This window comes from Micropterus dolomieu, linkage group LG21, assembly GCF_021292245.1.
Source record: "Micropterus dolomieu isolate WLL.071019.BEF.003 ecotype Adirondacks linkage group LG21, ASM2129224v1, whole genome shotgun sequence".
NCBI classification, from domain to species: domain Eukaryota; kingdom Metazoa; phylum Chordata; class Actinopteri; order Centrarchiformes; family Centrarchidae; genus Micropterus; species Micropterus dolomieu.
This window is the reverse complement of record NC_060170.1, coordinates 35,296,947-35,308,657: the sequence shown is the minus strand read 5'-3', so window position 1 is coordinate 35,308,657 and position 11,711 is coordinate 35,296,947. Positions and strand designations below refer to the sequence as shown.

The following is an 11,711-nucleotide window of genomic DNA, read 5'->3' as shown; positions in this document are numbered from 1 at the left end:
AAAAAGTCTTTGGCTCTGTGGTGGGAGTGAACATGTTCACTGCGCCTGTCTGTATTAGTGCCCCCCCCCCCCCCCCCCCCCCCCCCCCCCCCCCCCCCCCCCCCCCCGGCTCTCTCCATGGTGCTGAAATCAGCTGCTGATCGATCCCTTCTCTTATTGATCCAGCATCATCACTCGGCAGTTAAACAGTTTGTAGCCTACTTTTTTAATATATATATATTTTTTTTTACAGTGACTGGATTGTAAAGGAGGAAATGACGTCACTAATATGTGAAGTTTTCCCATACTTTGTGTCCTGCTGTTCCTGCTGAACAAATTCACCAGAGTCCGGACGGAGATGGAGGTTTCTGCCTCCGGCTCCTCCAGGTTCCGCATCGACTCTCTGCTCTCCCTCAGTCCGCCCGGCGCGCTCCTCTCCCGGGCACACCCTCCGGAGCTCAGCCCGGGGAGCGGCAGCGGCTGCTCGGCGCCTCCTTCCCCGCGCGGAGAGCGTGCTCCCCGGCTGGAGTCCGCTCTGCTGCCCGGTCACCTGCAGCAGCTCCAGCCCCGCACCGTCAGCTCCTCTTTTCTGATCCGGGATATCTTGGCGGACTGTCGGCGCTACTCTGACCCGGGACAGCCCGAGCTAGAAGCCGAGCCGGAAGAAGACTATCAGGCTAAAAGTCCCAGCAGCTCCTCTTCAGACACCGAGTCCAGAGGTAAAAACTTTAATCATAATAATTCACCTTTTTACTTTTCAGTGAAGTCATTTGATCCTTTTAATGACATATTTCTGATAAAAAGACTCATTTAATAGTTGTATCCTACATTTATTCTTACTGAATACTTTTTAAAGCAGAACAAAATAAAAATATCTTCTCAAACTGAACTAAAACTTGTTTCAACTGGTTCAGAGTTTTAAATCATTTATCAAACCAGCAGAGTCTGAAGCCGTAATAACTAATACTGATGTTATGAGAGCTGACAGAATAAAACAGATATTCATCATTTCATCTTTGCTTGTTTTGAAACTTATTTTCAATTAAAAGATTTTACTTACAAATAATTTAATAATAGGCCAAAAGGTTTCATTTGATTATGATTATATTTTATTATTAAAAATAATAAACGGTGAAATTTTCACTTTACTATATAATAACTTTATCATATCAGAGGCTTTTATCTAAATTTTTATTAGGCTACTACACATTTAATCAGAGATCAGAAGAAAAATAAAGTTGATTTTATTTTTATTTAATCCATAAAATCAGCTCAGGTTTTGTTTCGGCAGCTTGTCTTTTTCTTTTTAAAGCCTTCACAGTGATTTATTAATAAAAATAAATCATGTGTTTTTATGCATTCTGCTGCTGCCTTTGATGGTTTGAATAAGGAGGCCAATTAAGGACAATGTTGAGTTTGTCATTAATTATTAATGAGGAAATGTCTTTTTAGATTAGAGTCACTTTGTCAGATTGCTCTGAAATTATTCTGACGTCACAAACACAAAAACTTTCAGCCGTACGATCATTATAAGTAATATTTCTATGATCAGCACCAGACCTTCAGAAACCTGCAGGAAACACCTGCTGGGCTCGTCGTCACATCACTGGTTTAACATCTGCGCTTAACAGAAGCTGGTTATAAAGAAACCCTGTGAGCTCAAACACATGCTGAATGTGAGTCTGCAGCGTGACCTCTGACCTCAGAGGGAAACGTTGCTGCTTTTATGAATGAAATCACATTAAAATATCTTCACGGTCTTCATCTGTCAAATCTCCTCAACTCTTCCACCTTAAACACAAACTGAGCGGCTGCTGAGACGCGTTCAGCCTCTTCTCCTACTTTTAGTACAAAAAACACAAATGAAACCAGCCTACTATCTTATGTCTAGGACTTACGTCTCAGCAGGACCTGGAAAAGCTTATCCATGCATTTAGCTTCAGTCGACTCGACTACTGTACTGGTGTCCTTACAGGCTCCCTAAGAAATCCATCTGACAGCTGCAGCTGATTCAGAACGCTGCTGCTCGAGTCCTCACTAGGACCAAAAAGGTGGATCACATCACTCCAGTTCTGAGGTCTTTACATTGGCTTCCTGTCTGTCAAAGAATTGACTTCAAAATCCTGCTGTTAGTTTATAAAGCACTAAATGGTTTAGGGCCAAAATACATTTCTGATCTTCTGCTTCGTTACGAACCATCCAGACCTCTCAGGTCGTCTGGGATCAGGTTTGCTTTCTGTCCCCAGAGCCAAAACTAAACAAGGAGAAGCAGCGTTCAGTTATTATGCTCCGTATATCTGGAACAAACTCCCAGATAGAAACAGTCAGTTCTTCTAAATTAAGACTGAAGACTTTTCTTTTTACCGCTGCTTTTAATTAAATATTTAAGATTTACTGGAAGATACTGTCCTGTTTTCTTTTTCTTTGTTTTTATATTTTTATTATTTTCCATTTAACTCTTTTAACCCTGATTGTAACACTGTAACTGTTATTATATTTTATGTTGCTTTTAAACTTTTTTATATTTAGTTTCATGTAAAGCACTTTGAATGACCTTGTTGTTGAAATGTGCTTTACAAATAAACTTGCCTTTCAGGGTCTCTGTAGGACCTGAAACTAAAGCTGCGTCCGAAAAGTCTTTTTTTGCTCAGGAAGGTTCTGACTGAGTGAAGTGACCCGGACGTGTTTCTGTGGCGGCCGTGATAAGAGCTGTTTGAGTTCTCTAAAAGATGAGGAAAGGAATCGCCTTAATAAAGGCAAAGATCCAGCTGGACGACCTCTACAGGAGGCGTTTCCCACACACTGATTTATTACTGATTGTGTTACTATTTAAAATGGTTAAAATCGTAGCCTATTTGATGACTCAGCGCATATATTGTCTCTCTGCACAGTCACGCTGTCATTCTGTGGGAGACGCTGTGTTCACAGACCGTTGGGCTTCATGTTGATGAACAGGCCTCTGGGTGGTGTGAACATCTCACCATTATTTAGTGCCTGGTAGGAACTGATCTGCCTTTCTGCTGTCTTGGGTATGAAGTAATATATTCCACCCTGCGTTACAACAACAGTTGCTTTTTGTAGTCCATCTTCAGAACATTGTAGTTTCATCACGGCAGTAAAATCCGCAGTCGCATAATTACGTGGTCTAGAAAAGAGCAGCTGGATTCTCTTAGACCCCCCGTCCTCTTTTCCTGAGTCCTGACGGATTCTCCTTCACATCTTTCCTTCACCTCATGACGTTTTCCATCGAGGTCGAGGAAAGGAGATGTTTTTGACTTTTCGGGTGCAGCCTAGGTCTGGGTTAAGCCACCCAAGGTCTGTGGCCCCGGGGAGGCAGTCTGCTCGAAATGCAGATTTCTCAAAGCTAAACAGAGACACGGTGACTGTAATTTCATGAATACTCTGATCAATCACCTGACGGGTCTGATGTCATTTCTACCTGTCAATCACTCAGCCCCGGACCCCGCGGCGGGCCGTCTGAAGAAACCCCGCAAAGCCCGGACGGCGTTCAGCGACCAGCAGCTGTCGAGGCTGGAGAGAAGCTTCCAGAAGCAGAAGTACCTGAGTGTCCAGGACCGCATGGAGCTGGCTGCCTCGCTGCAGCTCAGCGACACCCAGGTCAAGACCTGGTACCAGAACAGGAGGTACGGTATCATGGAAGCACAGGTGAAGAGCCCACGGGCCCCTGGGCACAGACATGTAAAAGGCCCCAAACACCAGCGACTGAAAAGGAAAAATTTGCAAATCTCTTTGTAGCTGTTTTGCATCTCTTTGAGATAATGTGGTTTGTGGGCATTTGATGTCTCTTTGAAGTAGTTTTTTCCCTCTGTGGTTGGTTTACAGTTTGCATCTCTTTGTAGTTGTTTAGTGTTTCTTTGTGGTCATTTTATTTGGTTTGCTGTCATTGTTTGTTTCTTTGTGCTCATTTTGCATCCCTTTGTGGTCATTTAATTTCTCTGCAGGTATTTATTGTCTCTTTGTAGTTGTTCAGTGTTTCTTTCGAGTATTTATGTCTCTTTAAGGTAATTTTATGTGTTTTTTAGTCATTTGTGTGTTTCTGTGGTTGTTTAATATCTCTGTAGTTATTTGTCTCTCTGTAGTTGTTTAGTGTTTCTTTGTGGTCATTTTTTGTCTTTGTGGTCGTATCATAGAAAACATACCAGAACAGAGATACATTATTAAAGAAACACAGTCAACAAAACAATCTCACCTCAAAGTCCATTCAGTTGCTGTTTTTAAATTTTGATTACACTAAACAATCTTCATCAGTACATGAATGATTTCGAAAGGTAAAAAATAACTTGCAACTTGAAAAAAATAATAATGAAAAGTACAATATTATGAAAAAATACAGTATAGTAATATTAAAGAACACCAATTTAATAACAGAACAAAAAATACAAATATTCTATATTTCCTGTTCTAAAATGGTTATTTGTCAGCCTCTGTCTGAGTTCAGTATCACTGTAGACGGACACATGTGAGACATCTCTCGATTAATAATGAACATGGGGCGATCAATAATTCAGCAGTGTGTGCTGTAATTCAGGATCAATAATTAATATAGAAACAAATCTGGAGCTTTTAGTGCACTGTCAGCGAGAGGAGACGGGGCATACGGCACTGATTTCTTATTTATTGATTTATTTTTATTGTTTCATGCGCACAAGAATCCTGCACTGTGATTGGCTGGAGGTCAAACAAACATCAATAAGCTTCGTAATGGATTATTTGGGTCTGATGTCCATAACTAAGATTTTTGTTTTTTTCAGAGGAAACATTGTATTTGGGAATTTTAATAAGTAAGATGCAAATAATTTGTAATTATTCTTATTTTGTGTGGCTAATAATTCACACATTATAGTTTGTTTATGAAATAAACTTTCATAAATAACTTAGATAAGATTGTAACTTGCGTGATGAGAACATTACATTCTATGGTAATTTGTACAAATAAGATAACTTGTGCAAACATGTCAAATGGATCTTCAGGAGCTCAGCAGTGTGTTTTCTCATGTTTATCTCACTGTGAAAATAAAGACTGTTTGTGTTTCCTGTCTCAGAACAAAGTGGAAGCGTCAGTCGGCTGTTGGGTTGGAGCTGCTGGCTGAAGCCGGCAGGATGTTCCTGCCCGCACATTACCTGTACCCTCCTGCCCCGCCCACACTGGACCTATACCTGTACCAAAGCCACGCCCCCCATCACCACCACCCCGTCCAGCCACTGCTGCCCCGCATCCTGACCCACACAGAACCCCATCCCCGCTGACACCAGCACCTGGGAGGCCTGGTTCCAACAGCGCGACGTACAGGAACACAGAACAGCAGCTCGTTAATATTTGGAGACAAAAAGATATTCTCTACTTTTCAGTAGTAGCAGCGTAAAGATGTTTATTCGACGCTTTCCCACACAGGAACTTAATTAAACTTCTCTTTTGTACGTCCACTTTGGAGACGGGTTCTGCTCAGGGGGGGCGATACTAAATCCAAGTTCAGGGACTTTCAGAGGCCGGATGCAGGGATGTGGATCGTGATTGGTTGAGAAGATGTAATGTCACATGACAACACGAATGACTACTACAAACAGAAGTAACACATTTTATATCTGCTTCGTGTGGAGCAGAACATCCAGTCCTTTAAAATGAAGAAGCGGACACGTTTTTGTTGGACAAAAACATTCAGAGGGAGCTGCGGTCAGAGGTTCCAAACCCAGAGGTGGTTTCTGAGCAATACAACACTGTCCAAAAATAACATTTCCATCAGTAATAACACTGGACTCACCAAGTGACTACCTGAGATCTGTGAAAGCAGCTCGAGCAGTCAGACCACGACACGGCTCTGACAAACTGTGGAGTTTTCAATACGTCTGTAGCTACATTTCAGATTTTGAAATTTTCAATAAATGTACAAGTTATTAGTAATGTTTCTTCTCTGTTCTTATTTGTTCATCCTGATGCTAAATTTTCAGTTCTAATAAGTTTCTGATGAACCAAAGTGTGGAAAAACTGAAGGGTGCCAGTCCAGCAGAGAGCGGCAAAACCCGAGTCTGGTCTCCTTTGGGTTTCTTGAAGGTCTGATTTGACTCGTACGGCACTTGTCTCGGTGTAACGGGGGTTTTTGGCAAAGACTTGTTTCGTCTGAATGGGTGTTTGAACGTGGACTCATCTTGTGCCGGTCTAGGTCTTGTGGGGTTTGGAGTCTTTGTCTCTCTGAGAAAAAAAAAAAAAAGACACCAGAGAACGACTGGAGGCTTTGACTGATGAATAAATGAACTTGTCAGATCTGTTGGTGGTTCATTTTCTTTCGAGTGTTTCAGCCGTCTGGCCGTCTTTTTGTCCGACCAGACGGCTGAACAGTGAATTGAGAATCAGACATATTTACGGAGCGATTAGCTGCTGAAATATTCAACAGTGGCTGAAATATTAATGCTGTTAAAAGGCAGCGATTACACATCAGAATGACCACAACATTTCCTTAAGTGCGGTGAGTGCTTTAACAGAAACACTGGAAACAGGCTAAAAGCTCAACTCTTAATGCTCCCCTCAGTTTTATATTACTATTTTTAGCTTTATTTATTTATTTACCTGTTTATTTTTTTATGTTTTGGCTGCACCGTTCTTTCAAATGGAAATATTCTACGGAGGGTCCAGTGGAGCACGTTATGTTGAAGTTGTGTTACTGTGTGGCCTTCTCCAGCTCTCACAGATATGAGGACCTGCTGGTTCTGAAATATAAACACATATAGTCTGAAACCCAGCGCACAGCACGGTGAAACCGAACGCTCGTACGGATGAAGATTCTCTGCTGCAAGATGCGACTTCAGAGCTGAAATGACGTCTCTTTGTGTTCAGGTTTATCACGGCGTCTCGGTCTCCTGCTACGAACCTGCGGATCGTCTTCAGTTCTGAATCCACAGGGGACGGACGTCTGATCCGACTGTCACATTTAGAGAAGCTGGATTTCAGTGTCCCATAGGAGGGGGAACTAAACACTGGACTCTGATGTGTTTCAGCTACTGCAGTATTACTGCAGTATTACCGTAGACAGAAGCATCCTGATACGTCGAGTGAAGACGCCGTCAACGTGAGCTCCTTCAGAGTAAAAATACAATTTTATTTTCCAGCAAAGAAAAATAAATATTTGTATCAAAGACCTCCGGCTGTAGAAATACATGTTTAAATATCGTACAAGTCAGCACAAACATCCTGATCACATTATTCTGAATCTGAACAAACATGTTTAAGCAGCAACATGACGAGTTTCAACACTAAACTTCCCGCAGCTTCATTTTTAAAGCCAATCAGAAGTAAAACTGTAAGTGTAAGTAGATGTGGACCAATCAGAGGGCAGCATCGCTACATTCGACCCAGACCGAAGGACGTTTTAAAGACGTGATGTCTCATAAAGGATTCTGACTGTCAGCCCTCAAACGTAACTTCAGACAGCAAGAGAAGCGACACCACGAGAGCTTAGCTGGATTATTTCCACTTCACTCAGACTTCAGGTCAGTTTCTGGTCTGAATTTGTGTCTCATCACGTCGACTTTATCTCGAACATTCAGCTCGCGTTCTGTCTGATTGCAGACGTCCACCCTGGGAAACGTCAGCACTTTGCTCACGGGCACTCCAGCTGCTGCTCCTCACTCCTCCTCCTCTCCTGACGCTGTCGTCTTCTTCTTCTTCTTCTTCTTCTTGGCGTCTCTTCCCTCCAGCCCGCTGGAGAACTCGGAGCGGAACAGACTGACCTCCCTCTGACCGGGAGAGAACCTGAGGAGGAGAAGTGGGCGGTTACTTCAGGTTCCTGCAGGAACACGTCAACACGAAACAGAACCTCTCAGCTTCTTTGACACAAAGTCAACTACGACTCCCAGGGTGCATTTCACTACTTACATATTTTTACATTTCTTTATGTCAGCTGTGTGTTTATGTCTTTGTCTCGTCAAATTCCTCGTACATGTAAAATGTTATGTGGCAATAAAGCTCTTTCTGATCCAACTGAGCAGCCTTCTCCACAGCAACAGCAGCAGAGGCTCATGGGTAGTGTAGTATTTAGAGGCAGAACATTCACCTGTATGATGGTCACATTCAGGAGATCACTGATCTGATTGGACGACTTCAGCAGCAGGAAGATGTTTTTAATTCAAGTGGCGCTACAGCTCCACATGTAGATTCATCCGCCGCTGAAAGTAGTCCCCAACAGATGGCTCCTGTTTGTCTTTACAGCGAGCAGCTGTTTGAGGAAATGACTGAGTCTAAAGATTCATGTCTTCAGGAGGAACCAATGGGCTCCAAGAGCACGGACAAATCTGACCGTCCCATGACAGAATATATTTAACCAGAGGATCACCTGAACGCACCATTACACTACTGACCAGCACCCAAAGGATTGTGGGACACGCACACACCTGTAATTATGTCTCTACTGACCACTAACAGTGTGCGTGTGTGTGTGTGTGTGTGTGTGTGTGTGTGTGTGTGTGTGTGTGTGTGTGTGTGTGTGTGTGTGTGTGTGTCCATGTCCAGACACGCCCGCTGTGAGGAGCAGCTGTTAACGAACACACACACAGTAAACATGACGTGTGACGGCTTTAATGATGTGCAGGAGTGTGTGTTTAATGTGTGTGTGCTGGTGTCAGTCGTCTCAGCAGGGTGTGTGTTAATGAGCGCAGACAGAGACGTGTCACACACACACAGCAGAGTGTGTGTTGAATGGAAAGCTGATGGAAACATGAATCTTTAACACATCTCTGCAGGAACGACTGAGCTCACCTGCTCAGCGACAAACACACTACACTTCCTGTTAGCTCTTCATAATAAAAGCATCCCTCCGCTTGGCCAGAGGAAAGCTTTTACTGTGAAGCAGCAGCAGTAACTTCCTCTGCTCTGATCAGGAAGCCGGAGCGTAAAGCTGATCTGAAGGCAGAGAGAACTCTCAGACTCACAGCTGTCTATCACAGACCGGGTTCCTGGACGGGCCCCGGGTTCCTGGACCCACCCAGGCCCCTTTAAAGATCTCCATCAGTCTTACCTCTTCTGTCCAGGTCTGCCGTGTCCTGCAGCCCCGCCGCTTGGTGCCCTTTTCTGGTTCTTGACCGGACTCCTGGCCTGGTTCTGGTTCTTGGACTTGTTGTGGCTCTTGGCCCCGGAGCCCGAGGGGCCCGCGGCGGCGCTCAGGCCCTGCGGAGCGTCTCTGAGGCCGAAGCTCTTGGCGGTGTGTCCCAGGTGGAGCGAGCGGATGTGGAAGATGTGTTTGAGGTGGGCGGGGTAGGTGGTGTACGCCCGCAGGAAGGACTGCAGCGCTGATGACATCACAGTGACATCACAGGGAACATGTCAACCAACAGGGACTTTGCTAACAAACAGAGACGGGACACGTGACGTACCTTTCTTGGCGGCCCGAATGGACTGAGCGTCCGAGTGGACCGAGTTCTCAAACTCCGTCTGCAGGACCGTCGCTCGCTCCCGGGTCTCCTGCTCCAGAGCTTTGGACGAACTCTGGCACAGAACAGGGATCCAAAGGGTCCGTTAGTCACCACCAACTACAGATCCAAGCTTCAGGCACAAACACAGTAAACCATCCTTCAGGTGCGGCGAGCACCCAGCGACACCTGCAGGACCGGACCAACTTCCATTATCAGGGGCCGGAGGGTGACTCCGCCCAGAAGTGGAAGTGGCGAGGGTCTAGTTTGGGAAAGGCTCACTGTGTGGCTTCCTCAGATCCTAATTCCCCCTCAGCCCACGTAACCACTGTGATTCCCTGCCTGTGCCCCCTGGAGCGTCACCCCCATTCAACTCTACATCAAAACTGGCCTCAGCAGCTCCCTCCTACAAACTGAAACGTCAGCCGGCGTGTCCTCCTCACTTTGCAAACATCTGTTATTAGCAATTCCACCATAATGTGATTTGCTGGTTTGATTTAAATGTATAAACATGCAGGAAATAAAGTCTTCATTTGAGGGATTTAACTGTGTAAATATATTAGCTGATGTGTTCAGATGGCCGACTCCGCTAACGTCTGTCTGCCTCCCGTTGGTTTCGGGCTTCACAGGACGGCACCGTGAAGAGCCGCTTTCCGTTCTCATCATCCATCGTGACGTGATCTAGTTCAACAGGAGCTCCAGTGGTTCTGCTTCAGGAGCAGACTTTTTCCCGCCCTACACCTCCTGCTGCTGATCAGACGAGCGTTTCAGTAGGTTTCTGTAAAACATGTTTAAATATCTCGGACCCACTCAGAGAGCCCAGAACTCCACTCCAACACCAGTGGCACCCCCTAAAACCCCCCAAACAGCAGCTCCCTGAACACACCTAAACTGGAACTTCAACCAAACCCCTGTTAAACCTTCAAACAGGATCGCGTCGGCCCTCAGACAGCAGAGCTGCCTCCGTCTACTTATGTTCTTTTTGATGGCAGCTGAGTTTGCGTTGTTGTAAATCTGAGTCTGGACGTCAGATCAGAGTTAATACGACTCATAAAAATGTGAACTGTCAATCAAAAAATGAATATCTGGGCAATGAATCATATTTGAGCATCAAGTCCAGCAGTGGACCTGGATCCTTAAGTACATATAAGAAAGTCTGGACCCCCTCTAAAGAACCACCTAGAACAACCCCCGAATCACCTTAAACATCCCTTGAGCAGCTTAACAGACTACAGGGAGTCCATCAAAACCCCAGAACCCCCTGAAAGGCAGCTGGAAGCGTCAAATTAACCAGAGACCCTGAAGAAACCTCACAGCCGCAACAAGAACCCTGAAAACTCTCATAGTTCCACAAAAGACCGGGTGGATAAGGGTCTCACCTTGCTGTGGTATTTGCCCCGCCCCTTGTAGGTGTCGTCCATCATGAGACTGGACAGGATGTCCAGCAGCTTCATCTCTGATAGGCTGAAACACAACAAGAGCCGGACCACGGTCAACACCAGTAGTACCGTCAGTGGTACCGTCAGTGGTACCAGCAGTGGTACAGTCAGTGGTACAGTCAGTGGTACCGTCAGTGGTACCAGCAGTAGTACAGTCAGTGGTACAGTCAGTGGTACCGTCAATGGTACAGTCAGTAGTACCGTCAATGGTACAGTCAGTAGTACAGTCAATGGTACAGTCAGTGGTACAGTCAGTGGTACCAGCAGTGGTACCAGCAGTAGTACAGTCAGTGGTACAGTCAGTGGTACCGTCAATGGTACCGTCAGTGGTACCAGCAGTGGTACTACTGCTGGTACCGTCAGTGGTACCAGCAGTAGTACCACTGCTGGTACCAGCAGTGGTACCAGCAGTAGTACAGTCAGTGGTACAGTCAGTGGTACCGTCAATGGTACAGTCAGTAGTACCGTCAATGGTACAGTCAGTAGTACAGTCAATGGTACAGTCAGTGGTACAGTCAGTGGTACCAGCAGTGGTACCAGCAGTAGTACAGTCAGTGGTACAGTCAGTGGTACCGTCAATGGTACAGTCAGTAGTACCGTCAATGGTACAGTCAGTAGTACAGTCAATGGTACAGTCAGTGGTACAGTCAGTGGTACCAGCAGTGGTACCAGCAGTAGTACAGTCAGTGGTACAGTCAGTGGTACCGTCAATGGTACAGTCAGTAGTACCGTCAATGGTACAGTCAGTAGTACCGTCAATGGTACAGTCAGTGGTACAGTCAGTGGTACCAGCAGTGGTACCAGCAGTAGTACAGTCAGTGGTACAGTCAGTGGTACCGTCAATGGTACAGTCAGTAGTACCGTCAATGGTACAGT

The 11,711-nt window shown here is 45.2% G+C and overlaps 2 protein-coding genes across 3 annotated transcripts in view; one reads left to right on the top strand and one right to left on the bottom strand.

Moving 5' to 3' along the window:
* Positions 1 to 234: 234 nt before the first annotated feature.
* On the top strand, positions 235 to 5,899 carry barhl1a (BarH-like homeobox 1a). The gene is made up of 3 exons (XM_046034849.1): positions 235 to 698; positions 3,434 to 3,623; positions 5,043 to 5,899. Exons 1-3 carry the CDS (start codon positions 338 to 340, stop codon positions 5,245 to 5,247), a joined length of 756 nt encoding a protein of 251 aa, XP_045890805.1. The 5' UTR covers positions 235 to 337; the 3' UTR covers positions 5,248 to 5,899.
* Positions 5,900 to 7,070: 1,171 nt separating this feature from the next.
* The window catches only part of ddx31 (DEAD (Asp-Glu-Ala-Asp) box polypeptide 31), a 13,338-nt gene continuing 8,697 nt past the window's right edge, over positions 7,071 to 11,711 (bottom strand). For both annotated transcript variants that reach the window (XM_046034785.1, XM_046034786.1), the window contains exons 18-21: positions 10,776 to 10,860; positions 9,361 to 9,472; positions 9,006 to 9,276; positions 7,071 to 7,744 (exon numbers count right to left, since the gene is read on the bottom strand). In XM_046034785.1, the coding sequence (XP_045890741.1) occupies positions 7,618 to 7,744; positions 9,006 to 9,276; positions 9,361 to 9,472; positions 10,776 to 10,860 (595 nt within the window). In that variant the 3' untranslated portion in view covers positions 7,071 to 7,617. The remainder of the gene's footprint in view (positions 7,745 to 9,005; positions 9,277 to 9,360; positions 9,473 to 10,775; positions 10,861 to 11,711) is intronic.

Bases quoted from the DNA above. Each gene is read 5' to 3' on its own strand.
- barhl1a (XM_046034849.1), top strand. From the start codon at position 338: ATGGAGGTTTCTGCCTCCGGCTCCTCCAGGTTCCGCATCGACTCTCTG. The intron at 699-3,433 runs GTAAAAACTTTA...TCAATCACTCAG, and splicing joins TTCAGACACCGAGTCCAGAG to CCCCGGACCCCGCGGCGGGC. The intron at 3,624-5,042 runs GTACGGTATCAT...TTCCTGTCTCAG, and splicing joins ACCTGGTACCAGAACAGGAG to AACAAAGTGGAAGCGTCAGT.